We start from the raw sequence: 26,574 nt of genomic DNA on the forward strand, positions 1-26,574 counted from the left end.
GTGTCATAAGAATAAATTAGTTCTGACAAGAGTTGTGTCCTTTTTAGTCCTTCGAAATAAGTAATCAAAGGGAGGGAAATGAAGCTTAGCAGAGGCTGAGAGACAGGAATTTTTTTCAACACATCACAAATATAGGGAAAGTCTATACTGTTTCAAGTTACTCTCTCCATTGATTTCTCTTTTGACCTTTCAGTAAGAGCGGGCTCATGTTCATCACGATGCACTCAGGATGAGGGGTAGGATGTCCATGGCAGCTGCTATCAGGGATCCTGTGGGTGTGTCTGAAGCTATCCAATTTCCTTTGAAACTGTGTGAGAAGCTGCTGTTGCTTTTGATATTGCAAACACAAGAGCAAAATGGTTCCTCTTGAAGCCTCACAGCGTGGGAGGGTACATTTGTAGGATGACTCTCAAAACGTGTCTTTGGCTACAGAACATGACTTAACTTTAGTCCTCACCAGATTAATCACTGAAAAGCCAGACTCTGAATCCCTTGCTTTGAACTCCAAGATCCTTTATATTCATTTCCACCTAGCCATAACTGACCTTTCTTCTCACCTTTTGGCATCTAGCCTGCTTCCTATGTCCAACTACTTATGTTTCCAACTACTTATGTTCTGTCCCTATGTGAACATCACTTCTTGATTTATGAATGGCTCTCTTTACACCTAGTTAATGCCAGCTTTTGCTGTTGTTTCTGTCTTGTAATGATTACAATGTTCATGAGCAACCATTTCTTTGTTCTGCAACAGTAGGGAGTATATTGAGCTATTCAGATCACACACACACACACACAAATCCATTTGAATAGAACCAAGACACCATTATTTTGCACACCATCTCACAGGTACAAAATAGGGGCAAGATACTCATAAGCTCTCATACAGCTTGTCTGTATGAGATGTAAGACTGGAATCTGACTTTCCTAGATTTAGTACTGTGAGTTTTCTCATCTACCAGACATTTTCTAGCTTTGTAAAGCCCAGAACAATTTAAGCGATATATTCCTTTGAGTCAAAGAATATAAAGCCCACTGAAGAGAACTGAATTAAAATAAGTGTTGGTGAACTAGACCCTGTCTATTCAACTTCCCCATCACTTCTTCAGTAGGCCCTCAAGCAAGACTGCAAACATCTCATCTGAAACCCCCCACTGTGGGAAAATTTCAGCAACCGAAAGGGCATCTGGGAGTGCTGGAGCCCAGGGAAGGAGGTTGTGGGACATGGGAATGGGGAGCAGTTGGAATTTTAAATTGGGTGCCCTAGGCAAACATCACGGTGAAGGTGACATTTGAGTTATGATTTAAAGCAGGTGAGGGAGAAATCCATGTGGATGTCAGTTGGGAGAACATTCCTGGTAAAGGGACCAACAATTACAAATTCCTAAGCATGTCCAACAAATAGTAAGATGGTGCATTTGGCAATATGAAAGAAAAATCTTCCAGCCAGCCAGGTCAGATCAGACAAACTGGTGATACTTATAGTGAAAGATGTTGCAGGTAAATCACTTTCTGCATCATCTTTTTTTTTTTTAATATATGAAATTTATTGTCAAATTGGTTTCCATACAACACCCAGTGCTCATCCCAAAAGGTGCCCTCCTCAATACCCATCACCCACCCTCCCCTCCCTCCCACCCCCCATCAACCCTCAGTTTGTTCTCAGTTTTTAACAGTCTCTTATGCTTTGGCTCTCTCCCACTCTAACCTTTTTTTTTTTTTATTAATATACCAACTGCTCCCACTCCTTTCAGTGGACAAGGACTTAACCAACTTTGCTTTTCTTAAATGAGTGTGCAAGTGTATGTGTTTCTGTATAAATTTTATATCTATTAACAGGAAGCTTGTTAATGGGCTTGTTCTAGATGGTGTCACTTATAGCTATCATTTTTAGACCTGGTTACATGCTTGGGCTCCTATCAAACTGAGACCATGAAACAACCAGGATGAAATGATATACATATGAGATATGTCAAAATCACTACTAGGCATATAGCATCCAAAGATGCTGGGCCCATAGTAAGGTGAGTGATTTGAGAGTCAGAAAGCTGTGTCATTTCTTTGACCAGAGAGTCAAGGAGCCATTTCCCAAGAACTGAGTTTAGTCAAGCTTTCCAGTATCCCACAGGACATTTGCCCCACTCCAAAGTCGCAATGTTCCTGGACCACCCTAGTCCCTTTCCCATGGGGTATGCTCTACCCAGAATGCTTTTTCTCTGACCTTCCCTCCTTCATCACCCAAACCACCTGGACACCTCCAGTTCTTCCTCCAAGAGTCAGTTCATTTATCACCTGTTCTGTACCAAGCTGTCTTCTCCATGTTTTGTCAGTGTTCTGCTCCTGCCTCTTTTGTAGAAAAAGCTAAATACTATCCCTGTTGCATAAATGTTCTCATCTCTGTCTTGTACCAGATTGTGAACTCCTTGAGGACACATGCTGACTATTGATTCATTTCTGTATCCACGGGCTGAACCCAGTATCTGATGAAAAGTAGCCTCTTAAATAAATGTATATCTAACAAATGCATGAATGAGTCGTACTAGTTCAATCCTATTATGTGGGCACATGCTGAGTAAGCTAACAATTTGGACATCCTTGGAGAAAAATGTCAATGTTGAAAATCAAACTGATATCACTAGTCACTGGGATTGTATAAAAAAGTGAACCGTCCTCAAGTCTCACCCAACATGAACTAGATTTGCGTGGAGACATTTTTGATTGTATAGGTTAGAGGTCCTGAAAACTAGAAAAATCATTCCCATTGAGTAGACGAGGTTTATATATCAGAGAAATAAGAGCCTTCGCAAAGAAGCATCCATTTATTTCTTCATTCCACACATGTGTATTGAGCTGCAGGCACTGTGCTAGACTCATGAATACATCAGTGGATAAAGAAAACAAGATCTGCTTTCACAGAACTTTCATTCCATCTCTAGTTAACAGAAATAATTCACTAATTTCTTTTTAAACAGGGCAGAATAAGGATTAGTAAATGCAAGGAGTGAAGGGGCAGGTTTTAATTTTTTTTAATGTTTATTTCTGAAAGAGAGAGACAGAGCAGGGGAGAAGCAGAGAGAGAGGGAGGCACAGAATCCAAAGCAGACTCCAGGCTCCAGCTGTCAGCACAGAGCCGGATGCCGGGCGCCTATGCATGAACCGTGAGATCATGACCTAAACCAAAGTCCGCCGTTTAACAGACTGAGCCACCCAGGTGCCCCGGAGGTAGGTTTTAGTATTAATAAAGAAGTTGGCCTAACTGAGCAAGGTGACTTTTGAACAAAGGAATAGAGACCTTGTAAGAGGTCTCAGCTCAGCAGCGTCTTGTATGAACTAGAACCTCCTGCAGCAAGAAGCCCAGACAAGCGACCTAAATAGCCAGGCAAACCCAGCAAACACTTCCTGGCACCATTTGTTAAGCCTTCCAAGTACCAGGAGGCCTGCAGAAATGGCATCCATAAAATATTCTAATAGCACAGCCATCTCCAAGATGAATCTGGTCTATGCATTTTAAAGATAGCAAAATGTTTCCATCATCGCAGCACTTTGCAAATATTTTTAAAGATCAAGGAAATTGGCCAATTTGGAAATGTTTAAAATGGAACATTTTTACATCACCTCATATATTACTCATCTCTTAACAATACATTTTGTGAAGCCCGCATAAGGGATACAGTTGTGCCCCCATCACTCCCACCCCCTCCTAGGATGAATGTACTGAATGGATGCTTTTGGTAAAGGGCCCAGCGATGATAGATTCTCGGTAAGTTCTCTGGAGGTCGCTGTGCGTAAGGCAGGTAGATGTTCCTTTACTTTGTGGGTGCCTATCAGATTTTGCCACTTGCAGAAAATTGACTTAGGCAGAGCTATCTTTATTATTACTATTATTTTATTCTTGCCTGAAATTGCCTTTTCAAAGTGTGCTCCTTTCTGGATTGAAAAACAAAATAATGAGCCCGTATTTGTATTTCCTGGGAGGCCACATTCATTTATATTCACTTACTGTTGAGACTCCCCAGGTCTATAATTTGCACAAAGTTTCTAGACCCAGACAGACAATCCCTACAGGGGAGAAATGGTCTCCAAGGCCTTCACAAGATGCCAACATTGTGCTTATGTTAGCTCAGGGGTCTGAGTGCCTTCGGCACTGTATCTCTACAGCCATGTTTATGTGCAAGACATTTGATATAGAGCAATCCGGGTCCTTGCTTATGCTAAATCTGGGATGGAGCTGCGCATAAGGCCCAGCACCATAGTGCTCTCTGCTGGATAAAATCCATCAGGCCCCTGGCCTGTCAGGATGTTTTTTTTTTTCTTTTGTGATAGGTTAATAACACTAACTTCCATTTATATCACACTATCAGATGAATAGTCTCTTTGTTCCAGACCAAACCAGATTGGTGATAAATAGTGACTTTGTTACAAAATAATATTTCTAGTCCTTCTCTGACCCCATCCACTCTGTGTATCCAAGGCTTCAGCCCACCTACCTCTGAGAATCTGTGAGAAAATCTCATTGACGTATTTTGCCTACCAGCTGCTCTCCTCTGTGCTTTTCTTCTTTCTACCCCTTCCTGTGATGACTTCCTGCTTAAGTCATCAGAGCATCCAAAATGAACAAGAATGATTTCTGTTCTGGTTATCGCTTGCTTCCTAACAATTGCACTAAAATGTAGTGGCTTAAAACAACCACCATTTTATTTGCCCACGATTATAATTCGTGGACTGGGCTCAGCTGTTCTTACTAAAACTCACTCCTGTGATTGCATTTGGCTGGTAGGTCAGTTAGTAGCTGGGCTCAACTGGGAAGCTGGCACTGCTGGGCATCTTTGCTTTGAGCCGCAGAGCCCTCTCCCTTTCCACGTGGACTCCACTTTGTCTTTCCATGAGCTCTTGGCAATAATACGATGCAAACTCTTGCATGGAGACCCAAAGTTCTCAAGAGCACAAAAGCAGTAGCCTCCAAGCACTCATAAGGGTTGGGCTTAGGACTGGCACAAGGCCACTGCCAACACATTCTGTTTTGCTAAAGAAAGTCACAGGCTGAGCCTGATTCCAGAGCAGAGTCAGGACTAGACCGAGGCAAGTTAGAAGCCTTGAACACAAGTCTGAGTAAGCAGATCTTTAAATTCTGTGCCCTGGGCACCTCCTTTGCCTCACCCTGGACCAGACTTTATTGGAAGAAGGACAAGGAGATAAATATCATCAGCTAGGATTTACTGGAAATAACCAATGGAACAGAGTACCACAATCCATGCTCTGATTTATAATGATTCACATTCTTCCCACATGCAAAATGTACTCACCTCTCACCCCAGAGGAGCCCCAAAAGTACGACCGCTTTTAACATCATGCTTGGGTTTGACATCTGGGGTAGTGTTTTCTAAATCAGACCCAGGAGTACAGGAGGCTCCTTTTGTGTTTTCCTCAGGGCCAGCTCAATGAGTACAAGTCCTCTTGATCTGTAGACCTGTACACTGACTCACATACCCAAGGGCGTGATGCAGAAGGAAACACAGAAGTAGAATAACTCCAGTGGATGCTTCCATGCAGATAGGAAATAAAAAGAGATGCTCATCAGCCACTCGTTTATGGAAATTCTGAAAGCTACCTGGGTAACACATATCATTAATTCTCCTACCCCAGGGGTATGTGGAGGTATGGATATTCCTTGTTTAGGGCTTGGTTCTACTCCTCGGAAACTCTGTGTGTGTGTGTGTGTGTGTGTGTGTGTGTGTGTGTGTTGACTCTGCTCTCAGAGGTGCTCGTCTTGACCTTTATAGCATCTTTCATTCTTTCTTTTAAAGATGACATGGCCTATGTTGTAGTATAGGGTCTTTTCAGCCCACTTCCTGTATATAAGATGATCAGGTGCCCTAAAGACTGTCATCATTTAGAACTCTCCCTGTCCCTTTTATTCCAAGCTGGTAGTGCTTCCATCAATTTAAGCATATTAAAAACTCTGAAGGTTTTCTCTGAATTGTGTCAGTGTTCACTTCATCAGATAAAAGCCACACCCTCACAAATCCTCAAGACAAGCCATATTCTACCTTGGGCTGCTGTGATACCATATTCCTAAGATTCTTAGAAGTCCTTCTGTCTAGTTTAGTCTACAAGGCTCCATATTAAATCTTTCTGAAGTCTTAACAAAAGACTTACACCTGCATTCTTGATTTGATCTGACCCCAAAGCCATCTTTTACCAAAGGAGCCCTGGATTTGATCCAAGCTCTGAGAACATTTCTTACTTGGAGAATCTCTTTCTGACTGGGGAAGCTGGGAGTGAAAACCAGTTCTATTTTCCAAACTAGTAAGTTCAGATTTGATTTTATTTTTAGATTCTACTCAAAAAAAAAAAAAAAATTGAACAGTTTGTTCTTTAGTTCCTCTGCCTCTGTTTGTGTATTATCAAACACAGCTAGAAAAAGGCAGTTGGCACTTTTAACATTCAACCTGGAAATATCAGCTAGATGCACAAATTCACTGAGTAAATTTTCTATCTTCCAGGTTACCAAAGGTGACAGTGTTGCCAAATGTTTTGTCACTACGCTTCATGAATTACTTTTCCTCCAACCTTCATCTGTAATGTTTCCAATTCCTTTCTAGCTTCTGATAGCAAGCTTCTTTTTACTCTTCTGCCTATTTGCAACTGAGGTGCCTATTCGCAACTCTGTCCCCAAATCCCATTCATTAGATATTTGTTACGGTGGCACACCATTTTGAGGTATCAGTTTCAGTTTTAGGTATGTATTATGACTGCATAACAAAGAACCCCAACACAGGGTGACCTAAAACAGCACCATTTTATTTCCTCATGATTCCGTGGGTCAGGATGCACAAGGTTCAGTTTGCCATTTCCACTGTTCCATGTGGGTCTATTATTGCCTTAGGTCCTTCCTACGGCCCCTCTCTGTCTTTGTGGATAGATTGGGCTTCCTCAGAGCATGGTGGTTTTAGAATAACCATGCCTTTTACATAATAACTGTTTTCCACGAGGGAACAATCCCAAAGTGGAGATAACTGCTATATAACTCTTGAGGCTCAGTCATGGAAGTTGACTCGAATCCCTTTTGCTGCAGTATATTAGTTAAGCAAGTCATAGGTCCAGCCTGGATTCAAAGGGAGAGAATGCCCCAAGAGCAACCAACATAATGGATTATATACAGATTACTACAGTCTCCTTATAGAATCTTTCTTCTCTCTAATAGGAGAAACTAGCCTATTTTCTGTGTGATCAGTCTGCCGGTTCCACTATGACTTTCAATGTGCTCCAACATGTTCTAGCTAGTGCCTGATTAGGAAGTAAATCCTTCTCTTCCCTTGGGGAAGCCTCTGTCACATGGGTTACAAAATCTTCTACATCGTAGCTTAAAGATTCTTTAGAGATGCTACTGAGTCAGTTCTCTAATTTTGTTAATTGCAGCTCAGTTATTTTTTTTTTAATATCCTATCGCCCAGGTTTTATGAGTCCATGAGAACTGGGCTTAGTTGATTCGAGCAAAAGAAAATTAGTTCTCTTCAAAATCCCTGTATGTCTAACTTTCCTTATATCTTTGAATCAACTTCTTTGAAGTATATTTTGCATACAATAGACGTGTGTGTGTGTATTGTTTGGTGAGATTCAACAAATGTATACATGGAATTAACCAGCAACATAATTAACATAAAGAACATTCCCACCACTTTTTCACAAATTTTCCCCCTGTTCTCTTCCAGTGTTCCCTGCTTCCAACAATCCTAAGACCCCAGTGATTACTCATCTTTATACCCCTTATTAATTAGGATTTCCTGTAATAGAATTCCATATAAATGATATTAAACAGAATGTACTTTATGGTGTCTGGATTATTTGACAGCATAAGTGCTTTGAGATCCATTCATGCATTGATAATTAATTTCTTAACATTGTCAAGTAGCATCCCATTGTATAAATACACCACGTCTTGTTTATTTAGCACCTGCTGATGTACATTTAAATGGTTTCCTTTAAACACTTTTTTTCTGTTGTGAATAACGTTGTTATGAATATTCATGTGTAAGTCTTTTAATGGTCATGTGCTTATTTCTCTTGAGTAATTACGAAGAAGTTAAAGAAATGGAGCGGGAGCAGTGGTATAGTCCTGGTCAGAATTAGAAGACCTGAGAACCAGAAGCACTGATCTGATGTCTAAGGGAAGGAAAAGGTGGAAGTCCCAGCTCAAGCTCAATCTAAGACAGGAAATTTGCCCTTCCTTATGGATGATGCTCATCGGCACTGGTAAGAACCATCTTTTTTACTTAGTCTAGGGATTCAAATGCAAATCTCTTCTGGAAACATCCTTGTAGACCCAGATATAATGTTTTACTAGCTCTCTGGACATCCCTTAGCCCAAACTGATACATAAAAATTAACCATCAAAAATATCCATAGTGAGTTTTTCATTTCAGTTATAAAATCTTCAGCTCTGGGGTTTCTTTTTGGTATCTTTTTCTATAATTCCTATTCTTTTATTGATATCTTCTATTTGTTTGTACATGATCCTTCTGGTTTTCTTGAGCTCTTTGTCCATGATTTCCTTGAGCAATTTGAGCATATTTGAGATAGTTTATTTTAAAATATTCCTCTAGCAAGTCAAATGTATGTGCTTTCTCAGGGATAGTTTCTGTAGAATTCTTCTGTAAAGAGATGCATTTTTCTTGTTTCTTTGCATACTGTATACATTTTTTTTGTTAAAAAGTGAACATTTTGAATATCATAATGTGGTAGCTCTGGCAAGGAGATTCTCCCCCCTCTTCTGGGTTCATTTTCATTGCTTGTAGATTGTAGCTGTTTTTCTAGTGATTTGCTGACTCATTTTATAAAGTATATTTTCTTTATCATGTATGGTCTCTGAAGTCTCTGTTAAAGGAATAGTTCATGTTCAGCTAGTTCTTTGACAGATATTTCCTTGAATGCCAAGCTCTTGCCTCCCCTAATGGGATGGGGTGGTGGAGAATGGAAAAACAAAAAAGAAACACAGATAATAGTGATGATGATAACAATGACAATAAAGATCTTTTTGAGTCTCTTCACACTGGCTATGTGCTGGGGCACTACTCCAACATTTAGCCAGACCATGGACAACTCTGCCTTAGCCTTCACATCCTGCTTGCTCTGAACCTCGAGATCAGCCACAGGTGAAAGCTTGCTGTTCTCTCAGGTCTTTCTTTTTTTATTATTTTTTAATGTTTATTTTTGAAAGAGAGAGACAGAAACAGAGCGTGAACAGGGGAGGAGCAGAGAGATAGGGAAACACAGAATCAGAAGCAGGCTCCAGGCTCTGAGCCGTCAGCACAGAGCCCGATGTGGGGCTCACACCCATAAACCGTGAGATCAGGACCTGAGCCAAAGTTGGACGCTCAACCAACTGAGCCACCCAGGCGCCCCTCTGTCAGGTCTTTCTTGAGCATGCATCTTGCCCTGGGTGTATGCATGACTCTCTAAATTCCCCAGTATGCACATGTGCTTTTGAGTGACCTATTTCTGGAAGAATCTTCTTCCAAGCTTTTGTTCCCTGAGTCCCAGGTGCCTATCATATGCCTCAATCATAATCTTTTGACACAAGGGACTGTGGCTCCTTTATTTGCTTTACAATGTTTTTGAGGAAGCTTGGTGCTTTTCCACCCCAAGTGAGTTCTAGGAGAGGTGAGACAAAGGCTAATGACTTGTGTCAGCCCTTTAGGCAGCCCCCAGGCAGACACAACACAGTTGTTTGCAAACAAGGTCTGTTCCCGTCTCTCTCCAGAATCAGGGACTCCGTTCCTGCACTGAGAAAATGAGCTGCTGTCTTTAAGACTACCACCAAACTGTGAAGTGAAAAGAGGGCAAGTAAATATGCAAGATAGCTTCCTACCACTCGGTTGCTTTAAACTTTTTTTTTAATATGAAATTTATTGTCAAGTTGGTTTCCATATAACACCCAGTGCTCATCCTAACAGGTGCCCTCCTCAATACCCATCACCCACCCCTCCACCCTCCCACCCCCCATCAACCCTCAGTTAGTTCTCAGTTTTTAAGAGTCTCTTATGTTTTGGCTGCCTCCCTCTCTAACCTTTTTTTTTCCTTCCCCTCCCCTATGGTCTTCTGTTAAGTTTCTCAGGATCTATGTAAGAGTGAAAACATATGCCATCTGACTTTCTCTGTTTGACTTATTTCACTTAGCATAACACTCTCCAGTTCCATCCACGTTGCTACAAAAGGCCATATTTCATTCTTTCTCATTGCCACATAGTATTCCATTGTGTATATAAACCACAACTTCTTTATCCATTCATCAGTTGATGGACATTTAGGCTCTTTCCATAATTTGGCTATTGTTGAAAGTGCTGCTATAAACATTGGGGTACAAGTGCCCCTATGCATCAGTACTCCTGTATCCCTTGGGTAAATTCCTAGCAGTGCATTGCTGGGTCATAGGGTAGGTCTATTCTTAATTTTTTGAGGAAACTCCACACTGTTCTCCAGAGTGGCTACACCAGCTTGCATTCCCACCAACAGTGCAAGAGGGTTCCCGTTTCTCCACATCCTCGCCAGCATCTATAGTCTCCTGATTTGTTCACTTTAGTCACTCTGACTGGTGTGAGGTGGTATCTGAGTGTGGTTTTGATTTGTATTTCCCTGATGAGGAGCGACATTGAGCATCTTTTCATGTGCCTGTTGGCCATCCGGATGTCTTCTTTAGAGAAGTGTCTATTCATGTTTTCTGCCCTTTTCTTCACTGGATTATTTGTTTTTTGGGTGTGGAGTTTGGTGAGTTCTTTATAGATTTTGGATACTAGCCATTTATCCGATATGTCATTTGCAAATATCTTTTCCCATTCCGTTGGTTGCCTTTTAGTTTTGTTGATTGTTTCCTTTGCAGTGCAGAAGCTTTTTATCTTCATGAGGTCCCAATAGTTCATTTTTGCTTTTAATTCCCTTGCCTTTGGGGATGTGTCAAGTAAGAAATTGCTGTGGCTGAGGTCAGAGAGGTTTTTCCTGCTTTCTCCTCTAGGGTTTTGATGGTTTCCTGTCTCACATTCAGGCCCTTTATCCATTTTGAATTTATTTTTGTGAATGGTGTAAGAAAGTGGTCTAGTTTCATTCTTCTGCATGTTGCTGTCCAGTTCTCCCAGCACCATTTGTTAAAGAGACTGTCTTTTTTCCATTGGATGTTCTTTCCTGCTTTGTCAAAGATTAGTTGGCCATACTTTTGTGGGTCCAATTCTGGAGTCTCTATTCTATTCCATTTGTCTATGTGTCTCTTTTTGTGCCAATACCATGCTGTCTTGACGATTACAGCTTTGTAATAGAGGCTAAAGTCTGGGATTGTGATGCCTCCCGCTTTGGTTTTCTTCTTCAAAATTACTTTGGCTATTCAGGGTCTTTTGTGGTTCCATACAAATTTTAGGATTGCTTGTTCTAGCTTCGAGAAGAATGCTGGTGCAATTTTGGGATTGCATTGAAGGTGTAGATAGCTTTGGGTAGTATTGACATTTTAACAATATTTATTCTTCCAGTCCATGAGCATGGAATGTTTTTCCATTTCTTTGTGTCTTCTTCAATTTCCTTCATAAGCTTTCTATAGTTTTCAGCATACAGATCTTTTACATCTTTGGTTAGGTTTATTCCTAGGTATTTTATGATTCTTGGTGCAATTGTGAATGGGATCAGTTTCTTATTTGTCTTTCTGTTGCTTCATTAATAGTGTATAAGAATGCAACTGATTTCTGTACATTGATTTTGTATCTTGTGACTGTTAAATTCATGTATCAGTTCTAGCAGACTTTTGGTGGAGTCTATCAAGTTTTCCATGTATGATATCATGTCATCTGCAAAAATAAACTTTTTTCTTAAGTTTATTTATTTTGAGAGAGACAGAGGCAGCAGGAGTAGTGGAGGAACAGAGAGAGGGAGATGGAGAATCCCAAGCAGACTCCACACTGTCAGCACAGAGCCTGATATGGGGCTTGAACTCACAAACTGAGAGATCATGACCTAAGCTGAAACCTAGAGTTGGACGCTTAACTGACTGAGTCATCCAGGCACCCGGCAATAAACTTTTTTAAATTGTTTTTTTCCAGATTTCTGACAAAGAGGATTCTGACAATTTGGCTTGATGTTTCTCTGTTTCTGTTGAGAAAATGGGTTCTTGGAGCTGCCTACTCCCCCATGTTTGCTGACATCCTATTTTTATTTATTTATTTGGTTGGTTGTTTTGCCACAGTGTCACTGGTAGACACCAAGAAGCAACAACAACATAAGGAGGGGAATCTCTGCTGCATTTCTGTTCTACTCATAGAATTGACTTTGAAATGGAAGTGAGTGTGGACTTCTACAAACTCCATGGTCCAAGTCAGGTGGAGGTGTCTGAAGAGAGCTGAGAATTGTCCTGGATATCTCTATCCCAAGAGAGATCTCCATTTTATCAATTCCACATTATCGCAACCAGTAATCTTAGCAGCAGAAAGGAGACTACACCATAATATTGCCCCTGAAATGTGGCCATGTTCCCATTTTTTGTTTGTTTGTACTCTTAGATGATTAATTTTGGCACCATGAATCCATTATTTATTCATTCAACAAATACATAAGAACCTCCTAATACATATAATACAAGTTTCCTGTATACATCAGTATATACTTCAGTGGTATAGATCAATGAAAAAGAAATTCCTGACTTCATGAGGATTACATTTTTATGGTGGAAGAATACCCACATAAGAAATAAACAAAATAAACACATTTCTTGTATGCTGTATTAGCAAAAAAAAAAAAAAAAATCATAGAGTAGGTTAAGGGGATTTGGGTAGTGCTACTGATGAGAGAGGGTGATAATTTTAAGAAAATGGTCAGGGTCAGCCTAATTGAGGAGGTGACGTTTGAGGAATGTGTTAAAGAAGGTGAGGGAAGAAGATTGATTCAGAAAGAGGGTTCAGTACAACGTGTCCAATGCGGAAGCGTGCATGCATATTTGAGCCACAACGAAGGGTCCGGTGTGGAATAAGGAGAGTAGTAACAGGAAATGGGTCAGAGAGGTACTTAGATGCTAGGTCCTGGGGGCTTTATGGACCATTTTAAGGATTTTGGTTCTTACTCTGAGTGATGTAGGAAACCATCTGAATATTTTTAGAAAGAAAGTGACATGATCTGATGTAGATTTTAGAATAATCTTTCCAGTTTCTGTGTTGAGAATAAGCTCTAGGGTAATGGTTATAAATGCACTTTTTTTTTTATCTCCTTCCAATTAGGTTGACCCTGTTTCTTTGTCCTGCTGTATCTATCTGGGACTTCCATGGAAGAATTATACACAATGATATGACATCCTTACATTTTTGTAACCACGTCCTCTAAAGCTTTATTAATGAGATCTATTGGTCTGAGTCTCAAGACAGTGAACATCAACATCATTTCATGGTCTGTTGCCTTCCCTGTCCAGTATGGGCAAGATTCAATGCCCTGTGCCTTGAGCAGTGAGATTCACAGTGTCTTGGCACTTGGGTACCACATTTCATTACCAGTTAAGATTCCTAGGGTTGCAAGCAACGTAGAAAAAATAGAAGATTTAAAAAAAAAAGGTTATAGTCGTATTTCAACAACAAGCCCAGGGGCAAAAAGAAAGCCAGCTTCAGGAGATGCTGGAATCAACATTTTTTGGCTAGTCATTGGGAATGCAGGTTATACTCAGAAAAGTGAACAGAGTTGGGCCAGCTTGGGTCAAATGATCAGGATCTAATCAGTGATATCCCGATGGATTGTCACGCTGCACAAAGGTAGCCATAGGGGGCCCCTTTGTGGAAGGAGGTGGGGTTTTTTTAAAAAAAGGGAAGATGGTTCAAGATTAGCATATTTTTTTGTATTGTACCTCAGTAAAAGCCCAACACATTAGCTCAAGAAACCCATTAGATCTATCCTGCTCAATGTAGTAGCCCTTTCGCCACATATGGCCACTGAACACTTTAAGTGAAACTGGTCAAAAATGAGATGTAAGTACAAAATACATAATTTGATTTTGCAGGCCAACTACAAAAACATAATGTAAACTATCTCATTTTTATCAATCACATGTTGATATATGGAATAAAATAAGATATTGTTCCCTAAGGCTACTTGAAAATTTCAGATGACGTATTTAGCTCACATTATATTTTTTTTAAAAAATCTCTCAAATTATTTTGTTAAATTAAGATAAAATTGACATGTAACATCATATTTCAGGTGTACAACATCATGATCTGATATTTGTATGTATTGAGAAATGATCTCCACAATACATCTAGTTAACATCAGTCACCACATGTAGTTAAAATTTTCTTTTTCTTTTGATGAGAACTTGTGATGTTACGGAATCAGGCTGGAATGCTGGTGGAAAAACCAAGCGGCACTCAGAGACCTTGGTGGATTAGAGATTTATTTAACATCGGTGGGCTCAGAGGAGACCATTTCTCCAAAGCTCTGAGCCCCAAATGCGACTGGGAAGGGTAATTTATACTTATCAGCCTCCATATGGGGGGCGGGGGGGAGGGTGGTTTTCACACACACAGCAAACAAAGGAAGAAGAACCCGGGGGAGGGGTCTCTAAGCTAGAGACCAGAGTTTGTTTTAGTCCAATCAGCCATCTTTGGTATACTTTATCCATTTCTCCAACAGTGAAAGTCTACTCTCTTAGAAACTTTCAAATATGCAATACAGTGCTAACTACAGTCACCATACTGTACATTACATCCCATGACTTACTTATATTATAACTGGAAGTTTGTACCTTTTGACTCCATTCATTTCACCTCCTGCCCCCTGCCTCTGGCAACCACCAATGTGTTCTCTGTATCTATTCTTTCTTCTCCTTCTCGTTCTCCTTCTTCTTTTCCCTCTTCCTCTCCTTCTTCCTCTTCCTCTTCCCCTTCTTTAGATTTCATATATAAATGAAAGCATATAGTATTTGCCTTTTTCTGTCTGACTTATCTCACTTAACATGCCCTCAAGATCCCTTCATGTTGTCAGAAATTGCAAGATTTCCTTTTTTATGGCTGAATAATATTCCTCTCTCTCTCTCTCTCTCTCTCTCTCTCTCTCTCTGCTTGTGTGTGTGTGCGTGTGTGTGTTTATGTATCACATTTTCTTTATCCATTCATCCATCAACAGACACTTTTATTGTTTCCATATCTCGGCTATTGTAAATAATGCTTTAATGACCAGGGGGTGCACATATCTTTTTGAATTAGTGACTTTATTTTCTTTGGCTCAATACCTAAAAGTGAAATTGCTGGATCTTGTAGCTTTATTTTTAATTTAAAAAAAAATTTTTTTTAATGTTTTTATTTATTTTTGAGACAGAGAGAGACAGAGCATGAATGGGGGAGGGTCAGAGAGAGAGGGAGACACAGAATCTGAAAGAGGCTCCAGGCTCTGAGCTGTCAGCCCAGAGCCCGATGCGGGGCTCGAACTCACGGACCGCGAGATCGTGACCTGAGCCGAAGTCGGACGCTCAACCGACTGAGCCACCAGGCGCCCCATATTTTTAATTTTTTTTTGAGGAACCTCCATAACTGTTTTCCATAGTGGCTGCACGAATTTACATTCCTGCCAACAGTGCACAAGGGTTCCCTTTTCTCCACATGCTTACTAACACTTGTTATTTCTTGTCTTTTTAGTAATGGACATGCTAACTTATGTGATTCAGTATCTCATTGTAGTTATGATTTGCATTTCCCTCATAATTAGTGATGTTGAGCACCTTTTCATGTACCTGTTGGCCGTCTTAGCTCACATTATATTTTATTGGCCATCCCTGAGCTAGATTCATAGTACATGTTGACACTGAATGAACAGAATACAAAATACGTGCAAATATTTCTAGAAGTAAACATGGCATAGCAAACATTGTCAGTGCTCCTCTGAGTTCCCTTTGGATTCTCTTTATCATATCTGTGAATTTATCTCCACCTTCTGTGCACTTTAGTTCTAATGACCACTACCTCTTTGTATAAATTCCTTTGGCTATCATACCCCCAAACCCCAAATTCCTAGGAGTTCACATGCCTCTTGAGCAGTTTATAGCCAATGGCTGACTGTTACATGATTAAGAAAGCCCAGCTCTTGGGCTTTGAGTTTTGACAAACTATGAGGTACAAACTACATTTCATAGCACCCCACAGGATCAGGTTGAGATTAGACCTTGCCTGAAATCACATCCTGGACTAACTCCTTCCTGTTGCCTGTCCTTCTTCTCCCAAACTTTTACCAGTTCATCTTGGGGACACTCCCTCAAAAAATCACCTGCACATGAATTGTCATCTCAGACTCTTCTCCTGGGGAGCCTAACCAGAGACACATGGTGAGTTTCTTTAAGTGGCAGTTGGACCAATTTTAGTAATAAGGCTGTGATTCCTGATGAGCCACATTTTCTTCTCTGCTTCAGATAATATGTTGTTTAGAGACATGGAGGCTACAGAAATCTACAATGGCAGAGTCTTAATCTAGATTTCTGTTCTCTAATAAGAGACACGTAGTAAGTGCACACAGCACTGAAGGATGATGCCTGATTGGAAGTCTTTTGTTTGGCTCCCGGGAAGAGTAAGTTTCTTCCAAAGAAGACCAACTTGATCTTGAAAAAAAAAAATCTTCTGATTTAGAGAAAAGTGTTTTGGGATTGTTCTTTTTAAAATTTCATGTGTAGACACGTGCAGGGCATGCATGACATGGAATGGGACATCTTTGACTAATTAGGTAAGTGCCTGAGGACTTGCCAGGTCTATTTGTCAGGTGAAATATGGACCAATTCCCAATCTCCACTCTGGCCAAAGCAAAGCAGCAAAGCAACAATAGTGACAATAACAAATGAAGTCAAAACGATGTAACAAAACATGCTAAAGTAGATACAATAAAAATTGAAGATATTGAAAAAAAGGTAGAACTTTAGGGGTGCCTGGGTGGCTCAGTCGGTAAAGTGTCTGACTCTCGGTTTCGACTCAGGTCATGATCTCTCAGTTCATGAGTTTGAGCCCTGCGTCGGGACTCCATGTTGGTGACAGTGTGGAGCCTGCTTGGGATTCTCTCTCTCTCTCCCTCTCTCTCTCCCCCTCTCCCCTCAAAATAAATAAAGAAAAAAAAAGAATAGAACTTTAGTGAAGAAACTAAGAGGTAAAAAATACAGTAAATAGTAAAGATCCATTTATTTGCCTAGGTTAAACACATAATGTGATTTGAAGTAAAGATGGGAGTTTTTATTTGCAGTTAAGGCTGTTCTGTTGTCTTAGTACAAGAGGTGAGCTATGTATCCCTGTTAGGTATAAATGGATATTTTCTGTAAGAAACATGTCTCTATCCTATTAATACATCTCCTTTCTCCAATTTTCTCACTGACTAATCCCCCACTTTGCAATTATGGTTACATCAGAGGATCACAGATGTTGGTTAAAAAAATATACTGAGAGGCTAATGAGGCAAAATATCAGGAAATGTTTGGAAAGTTGCTTCCTTTAATACACAGAGCTGACACATAAAGATATTTAAGAGAAGGTTGAATTAGCTCTGGCTTACAGAAAGCTCAAGGTGTAGTGGGACCAAAGACATAGGCAAGTATGTTTGCTTGAAAATGAAAAATCCTTTTTTTTTTCTAAATAAGAGCAAACATTTACCTTCGGTTGAGAGTAAATCAGTGTCACTCTTCTTCGAAGTAGCATCAGTTGCATCGAAAATGAGACCCTATGATGCTGTCCTCTGCCATTTCTCATCTGGGCGGGAGCACTTCATATGGAAGGGAGGTTTCTGACTAGTGGAAATGTGTTTGTGAGAGGCTGTTGACCGGGGCAAGCAGAGTGAAAGAGGTCAACTACCGTGGTAGTTGGGAAAAATACACCCAGTGAAGGTATATGGGGAGGATTTTTCCAAGTAAAAAATATTTCTTCTTCGTGGGAAGGTAGTAAATTGGTCAATTTCCCCAATATAGTTAAAAATGCCAGTACATAAATAAACTTATGTAAAATAAAGAATCAGTTAAGATGCTCAAAGCAGCTTCATTCATATGCATAAACCACGAAGAATAATTTTGCTGGGCTCACCTGCAACAGCTGTGTTCTCTCTGTTCTTTCCTTAGGTGTTTGTCATGGTGGCAGACTGACTTTGATGATTCTTGCATGCTTAATATCAGTGGTCTTGTTAGTAATGTGATCTATATCCATACACAGACTTTCAAATGTAATGCAGGATAAGGAAGAACACCTACCTTTATTATTCATACTCAGTAAGAAACACTTCTCTGTTCAAGTTGACCCAGTGGAAATAAAACTGATATCCAGGAATGTGGTTCTTCAAACCAGTGAGTATTTGGACACTAATATTCAAAATTGAGTTTCACACAGTCTTAATGATAGAATCACCTCTTCTTGGGGCGCCTGGGTGGCTCAGTCACTTAAGCCGCCGACTTTGGCTCAGGTCATGATCTCGCGGTCCATGAGTTCAAGCCCCACGTCGGGCTCTGTGCTGACAGCTCAGAGCCTGGAGCCTGTTTCAGATTCTGTGTCTCCCTCTCTCTGACCCTCCCCCGTTCATGCTCTGTCTCTCTCTGTCTCAAAAACAAATAAACGTTAAAAAATTTTTTTTTAAAGAATCACCTCTTCTTTATTAATTTTATCTTCTCAGCTGGTTAACCTTGTGTACATATGTCCACCGTAAGATTTTTCAGTCCTCATTATCATGCTAAAAATAGTAGGGATGTACAGTAGATGCATAAAGGTAATACCAGCAATATTAACACCAACCACAGCTATAAATGAGCTATTCAATATAAGCAAATGGTTCATATACCTGAAGTTTAGTGTATTTTAAATATCTAAACTTTCAATTTTAAAATTGTTTTGAAAATGCAGACATAGGAGGTGATTCGGTCGGTTAAGGATCTGACTTCGGCTCAGGTCATGATCTCAACGGTTCCTGAGTTTGAGCCCCACGTTGGGCTCTGTGCTGACAGCTCAGAGCCTGGAGCCTGCTTCCGATTCTGTGTCTCCCTCTCTCTCTGCCCCTCCCCCACTCATGCCCTGTCCCTCTCTCTCTCAAAAATAAATAAACATTAAAAAAAAGAAAAGAAAATATAGATATCTCTTCCATCTATCCTTAGGCAAAAGGATTCAGTGGAATTTCACTTTTACTTCATTATTCAAAATTATCTTTATGTCATAGTCAATGTGCTATCCTAGAAGCCATGGAAGGGTAGAAGGTTATAAGCCACTAGACTAAAATGTCCCGAGCTACTGTGCATTTTTGTGTTATAAATTTTCTCTGTCTGTCTTTTCTTCACCTCTCTCCATTTATTAGCTACTGTGGGTTAGGAAATCAGATAAATGAAGGCAAAGATTATATCTGAGGGACAGATAGATATAGAAAGACATTAAAATTCTCATTTCCCCGCTGATGACCTTTGTGACACTGAAAAATAAATTAAACGCTCTAAATTTCAGTGCCTTCATTAGAAGGTGGGCATAATAATTGTACTCAACTTATAGGGTTGGTGGAGAGATGAAATAAGATATTGTGTGTGAGGAAACTGCTCCCAAAGGGGTAACTGCCCTTCTCTTTCTTGTTGTTCCCACTTTATCACCACTGTTGTTGTGGAGCTCCTGTGAAGAGTTGTAAGAACAGTGCAAAGAGCAAAACCCCAGCACGTCAGAGCAGGCATGAACTAGAGCTTCTCTCCTTGCTGCGCAGATGCACCTCAGTTTTGGTCTATGTTTCAGTGAGTCAATTCTCCTAGAAAGTAAGCTCTGGATAAATGAGTTGTGTCCGTGCCGTGTAAAGGATATTAGGCCCCAGCATTACGAAAACCACTTGTGGCTCTTTGAACCGAAACAGGAAGCACGATCTCAAATACAACAGAGCCCTAGACAGAGATATGGTTAAGGCATGAGTAGAAAATGGCCCAGGTCAAGTGCCTTTACAATTGTTCCCTTTATTTAGTTAATACAACTTCCTGAGTGGCGGTCTGCCTTCCCAATGCTCTGTTGGGAACTATGACCCAGGTAAGTGGAGTCTGCTTTTGTGAAGCATGTGTGTGTTTATGTTTCCAGAATGGCATACAAGATGAGGGGCACAGACACAAGGAAGCAATAGTTTCCTTAAGACGCCTGCTATATCTTACGGGTTCTAAATATATTCTCACACACCCGGGAGGAGTTTGACATATGGTGAGATCTTAAACACTCACTCATTCGAAGAGAGTCGCATTAAGCATCACACAGTCTCGTGCAGAAGTAGTCTCATCATTGTGCTGGAAGTCACGCGACTTGTGTCTGTCACAAGTTTGACAGAATGAGTGACCTCACAAAGATATAAAACTCGTTTTCATCATCTATGAATTATAGATAACTATGCCTGAATTTAGGTTAGACACGGAAATGATATCTCTACCACTGGATGTAAGCCTCTAGAAGCATGGATTTTGTTTTGTTTACTGCTTTATCCTCAGTGCTCAGAATAGCACCTGATGCCTAGAAAATGTTTTATAAATGTGATGTGAATGATTGGATGATTTAAAAACATAAGGTGGCTAGGCAAATTCCAAATATTTATGTTATTGTAGTATCATCACTATAATTATTGTTCGCTTTATGTATGAAATTAATCTTTAAAAGTTCTATATGAAATTGAATACTTGAATGCCATCAATTCAATTCAGTTATGCAATAACCGCATTTGGGTGCACACGGGCCGGGTCCTCTGAAAGGCCATATGGATACAAAAGTGGACAAGAAAGAAAGTTTCTATCTGTATGGTAGTTATATTATAATCCAGCTTACCAAGTACTTCTATTTTTCCAGTAAAGAGAAGTTCTTATGAAGAAAACTCCACAAGTTACTACACTGAACATTTTTGAGGTGGATCAAGAGGCAAATGACATTGAAATTACCCAGTTTCTAAACTTACCATCAAAACAGAGAGCAGTAGAGAAGCAGGGGGCATGCTTTTCTTTATTTTATAGATGAGGCAACCAAGACCATAAAGAGAAGGATTTTTTGAGCTTCCCTTTGTTGGGACCATCTTTCCTTCTCTTCTCAACCTGGCAAGCCCCCATTCATTCTTCAAGGCACAGACCCCATGTCCCTTTGAGAAAGCATTTCTAACTCCTCCAGTCTGAGTTGATTCTGGCCTCTAGTATAGATTCTGGCCTCTAGTATAGCAATAAGAACAATCATCTGAAATTTTCCTGGGTATAAGAATCACGTAGGGTACTTTTTAAAAAACCCCAATCCATGGGCCCCATTTTGGTACAAGTGGATGGGAGTTTCTGATTCTCCATATGCATCACTGGAGAGTCTGTATCTTAAATATGAATCTGAGGGAACTGTCAGGAGACATGGAAAGCATTAAATTAAACCAGAATTCAAGGGTGCCTGGGTGGCTCAGTTGGTTAGGCCTCCGACTTCAGCTCAGGTCATGATCTCACAGTCCATGAATTTGAGCCCTGTGTCAGGCTCTGTTCTGACAGCTAAGAGCCTGGAGTCTGCTTTGGATTCTGTCTCTCTCTCTCTCTCTGCCCCTCCCCTGCTTATGCTCTGTCTCTCTTCGTCTCTCAAGAATAAATAAATGTGAAAAAATTTTTTTAAAAAATTTTAAAAAAATTAAACCAGTGTTCAGCTAACATGCTTTTGGCTGCAAGTAAGCACACATTTAGTTTAGACTGGGTTAAGCAATAAAGTTATTTATTAGCTCATATAAGATGAAGTCCAAATGCAGAGGAAGATTCAACTAGTTGCTTAATTATGTTATCCAAAGCAGTTTCTCTCTCTCTCTCTCTCTCTTTTTTCTGCTATCAACAGCTTTAACGTCTTTAAGCTAGTTTCACTTATGGGTATGGAATGGTCTTTTAAGACAAACCAAATGCTGGGGAATTTTTTTTCCTACGAAAAATCTCTAGAAAGTCACTTCTAGTGTTTCAATACCCCAAAGTGGCTTAGACCCACATTCATCCCTGAATCCATCAATAATAATGAGGTGGTGGGGGTGAGATTAGCATAACTGACTAGGAATAATCAGCAGTGGGAAATCAGCCATAATGCTTTAGGAATCTGTAAAGAGGTGTATTTGCACACAACATCTGGTCTTCTCCACTAGAGCATTTTTAACTGAGGTCAAGAATCATGTTGTATTTATGTTTGTGTATGCGTAACACCTCGCACAGAAGGTACTCAGTCAGACTTTGCTGAATGGATGTTTGTATGAATCACATACTTGCTGGAGGCAGAAATGGTAGACCCAAGTGTTTTCACTCTCCTGGCATTGCTCTTACACACTGTGATTGAAGGAAGTTCCTTTAAGCAGCCTGTGATACAAAGGAAGTAGGAAGGTGGAAATGGTATTCGAGACAGGCCTCCTCGTTCAGCTATTCCCCTACTGAGCCTGGCAATACAAGTGATAAAATAACTTCTCTGCCTAAAATGTCCAGGAGTGTGAAGCATTGAAATATCAGGGTCCTTTTCTGTACCTCTCCCTTCTTCTGATTCTGCCTTTGTAATGGACTTTATAATCACATATCCGTTAATCCGAACACTTCTTAGGAGGTAATCATAATAACTCGCCTAGATCTAATGTTGTCGAGAAACATTTTATGGCCCTAGGATACATTTTCATCCAAGTTATTAAAGTCCAATTACATCATGTTTTCTTCCAAGGAATGCCAAGTACTTGAGGGACATTATTGCAGTCAATCTCACTCGTCTCTTGGAAATAATTTACACAGATATAGCCTTGATATTGCAGATAGAGCCCTCTGCTCTTCCTCCCCAAAGAGATGGGAAAATGTACTTGTTCGCCTAAGATCACACAATAGAGCCATACAGGGGGGTATGGGGATGAAAATGGAAATTCTCTTTTTCCATTAGCTAATACACGTAGCCTTCCTTCATGAAATCATCAGATCTGTATAGTGTGCTTTTGATGAACAAGAACCTACCATGTCAAGTGGTCAGGTAAATTTCACATACAAGGAATAAAACTTTAAGTTTTCTAAGAATAATTTCTGGGCTCTATCATGACTCATATCACAAGTGCCTGTCTTAAACCAACCAGCCTGTTAGAAATAATCATGAGAGAACTAAGAATTATAGTATTTATTATTTCTTAGTATCTATGATATTTTGGGGTAGATTAAAGCCATTTTATAGGACCAACAAAAACCCCTGAAAGATAGACTGTTCTTTCTCTAAGACCTGAAGCTCAGATGCTGTTATGATGTGGACAGTCATTCAGACGAAAAGGGATGGTCCCAGAACTCAGATCAAGTGTCTCTGTCCAAAGCTGAACACCTCTCTCCGACACCATACTGCTCTGGAATATTTGAAATGGGGATTTGGCAGAAGTCTATTTTGTTGAATTTGGACAAGTCACTTAATGTCTCATTGAGTGAAATTCTTCAAATGAAGGCAACTTCCTCCACTCCAATTGTACAGGTGGACAACCTCCACAGCTCCTCTAGAAGGAAAGGACTCCAACAGGAGGGGCAAATCCTTCTCATCATCTGGACTCAGAAAAGGTGTGTAATCATTGTTACAAGATCACCTGCAGGTGTCTTAGGACACTGCCTATTTTTTTCAATCAGAATAAATCCTTGGAAATCCTGTGGAAAACTCCTCCAATACAAAAGAATATTCAACTTCTTCCTTTGCTGTAAACTAGGTTGAAGTATTTTCAGTGTTGTTGAAAGGCTCAAGCCACTTCTAAACAGCAGGCATTTCTGCTACTGTTGTTGTAAAGAAAGCAGGACCCCAGTGGGCACAGAGCAGTAAGTAAGCTCCATAAAGCCTAAGACCAAGATGAACACAATACCAATGGAACATCCAGTGAGAGAGCAAAGAGAGCATAGTGTCAGCTTAGTTTCACCCAGACTCTTTATCTTGCCAAACCTTTCAGATAATAGAGCACGCATGTTTAAATTCAAAAGGGTTTTTATGATTATTTAATAAAATGGGGATGAAGTAAGCAAATAACTGTTGAGAAGTAACATTTAATTTCCAAGAGTGCCCTGAGAGACATATCATGGAGTGAAGCCATTGCAATTACTTGGAAATTCATTGTCAGGACCATTAAACTAATTCAGGCTACAGGAAAGTACCCAACAGTATCATGAAGTAGGTGCAAGTGGCCCGGGTCAGAAAATAAACATTGTAGCAACAGCATACAGGACTGGGTGGAGGGTTAGAAATTCCAAATCAAAGGCAAAATATTCAGCCAATTATCTCCCAGCTCAGGATCTTAAAGCATCAAAGTGCAGGGCTGGAAAGAGATTTGAGACACCCTCAAGGGCAATCAGTTCCCACTAGGTAAGAATATATTTCAGCCATACCAAACTGATGGATTTTGACGTGTTTTTAATTTCAGGTTTCACTTTTTATTTCGCTTCTAGCTCCCCATCTGGTCTGCTCCGCTGCTGCAAATGCCAAAAATAATATTTGTCATTGACCACACTGGACATGTTTAGGATGGGATTTAAAAATGGCTCCTCCCCATTTTAACACCAATATTGTACAGAGGAAATGGCAGAATACAGCCCCAGCACATTCAGCACTGTTTCCCTCTCTTCCAAATCTCTCATCCTTCCTTTGTTCATCACTGGTACCCAAGTCCTTCTTACCAGCTGATGGCAAATAATTTCCTTCAAGACAAACCATCATGTCTAATTCAATGGTGTATCTCTACCCTCCACCCCACTGTATGTATGTATGTATGTATGTGTGTGTGTATATATAGATAGATAGATACATATATATATATAGAGAGAGAGAGATTAAATGCATTTAATTCAACATATTTTACCTGTATAATCATTTTAGTTGCCCCCTTCAAAAGGAAGAAAGTACTCAAAAAAATCAAGAAATTAGTTTGATGTTACTATATCCTTATTGGAATCTTTTACTTTGCTTGGGCTGAATACTGATGTAGTCATGTGTGTGTGTGTGTGTGTGTGTGTGTGTACGCAAAATATTTGCACACACACATATATATTCACATATATATACATTTGTGTACACATACATATACTCAAAGGCACTGTAAGAAATTAATATAAAGGGTCACCTTGATTTAAAACAGTATTTCTGAGCCTGTTTTCCTTCTCAGCATTTATATTTCTAAATAGAGCTATCTCTGTTAAAAATTAGAGATAGTAGCCTCTATTGGGTCTTTTATAAACCTCAACAGAAGAAAATTAAATTGGCTATTGTTTTTTTTTTTTAAGTTTCACAGTGAGATAGCTCTAGGAAGGTAAATGGAATATGTACGAGCTTGTTCTCATCTTGAAAACTTTGATGACTCTTTTATAGATTTTCTGCAAAGTAATTAAAGTCCAATTAATTGGAAAAATATACACAATGGGTATTCTGAATATTATATCTCCAACGGAAGCAACTTTTATTACCTTAAACGAGTGGCTGAGCCAATGTTGCAAGTTTAAATTCTGAGCTCCTAAGCAAATAACTCAAAAAACACACTCTTGCACTTTGCTAGCTTCCAAATAAACTCATCTCCAGTCGAGAGGTTCCTCACCCGCTTTGGGAATCCATTTTGGAGCAATCAGTCTGGGCAGTATGCTGGTATCCCGTTCATATCTAATGGCCACACATGCAGAATTATGCTGTAAATACAATGATTTTCAATGGACAGGAGAAATTGACCACTGACAGGAATCCAAGGGGAATATTTCTATGACATAAAAAAAAAAATTATCAATGAGTTTTTATGTGTTCTTGGAACCTAGACTTTTACTTCCCAAACAAACATAAATTCAGCCGTTGGCTACACAGTGCCCCTGTTTTTCTCCCATTTATGCTCTATTTGTAAATAATAGGAGTTGCCTTTACAATTCCACATTCTGAATGGATCAACACACTAAGGCTTTCTTTTTCATTCATATTCGGTCCAAAGGAGTCAATATGGGACTCAGCCCATGCTCTAGGCCAACCATTCAGGGACTCAGGCTGCTCTTATCTGGTAGCCCTTCTTCAAAACACAGCTCAGCGTTTCCCAGTTATAACCCAGCTGGCAGATGGGAGAGAGGAGACACATGGGGAAGACACACTTAGGTACAACTTTTATTATTTAACTGTAAACAAATCACTTTCACTCACTCTCCATTGGCAAGAACTGCTCACATGGTCTCTCTCACCTGTAAGGGAGTCACATAGTTTGCCTCGAGAGGAAGAGGAAATGTGTTTGCTAGACATCTCGCTGGGCTCGGCCACGTTTTCTAGGCTTTGCCTCTGTTTGATCTGTTCTTTTCCATTTTCTAGCTCTCTTCCACCTTCACCAAAGAAATCTATCATGGGAAGATGATGATCCAAATGTTTTTTTCTTTATGACTTCCATTATTCCCCTTTATGAAGGTAACACAGACTCAAGTTTCAGATTGAACAGACATCATTCCGAGTGTACCACGCTACAAGAAATGGCCATCTACCTTAGGCCATTTAATGAAGAAGCAAACATTATAATCTAAGTTTTAAGATGAGAAATCTGAGGCACAGGAATTGACGAGCCATATACAGAAGGTAATTTGTGGAGTTAGCTTTCCAATTTGTTCCCGAGATGGATTTACTAATA

General features: G+C 39.9%; 1 protein-coding gene across 1 annotated transcript in view; it reads right to left on the reverse strand.

Annotated features, from left to right (window-relative positions):
* Positions 1-23,919: 23,919 nt before the first annotated feature.
* AGBL1 (AGBL carboxypeptidase 1) overlaps positions 23,920-26,574 on the reverse strand; it is an 840,069-nt gene continuing 837,414 nt past the window's right edge. Inside the window, exons 23-24 of the mRNA XM_058736653.1 lie at positions 25,257-25,303; positions 23,920-24,406 (exon numbers count right to left, since the gene is read on the reverse strand). Coding sequence (XP_058592636.1) covers positions 25,267-25,303 — 37 coding nt within the window. The 3' untranslated portion in view covers positions 23,920-24,406; positions 25,257-25,266. The remainder of the gene's footprint in view (positions 24,407-25,256; positions 25,304-26,574) is intronic.

Source organism: Neofelis nebulosa, chromosome 7 (genome assembly GCF_028018385.1).
Source record: "Neofelis nebulosa isolate mNeoNeb1 chromosome 7, mNeoNeb1.pri, whole genome shotgun sequence".
NCBI lineage: Eukaryota > Metazoa > Chordata > Mammalia > Carnivora > Felidae > Neofelis > Neofelis nebulosa.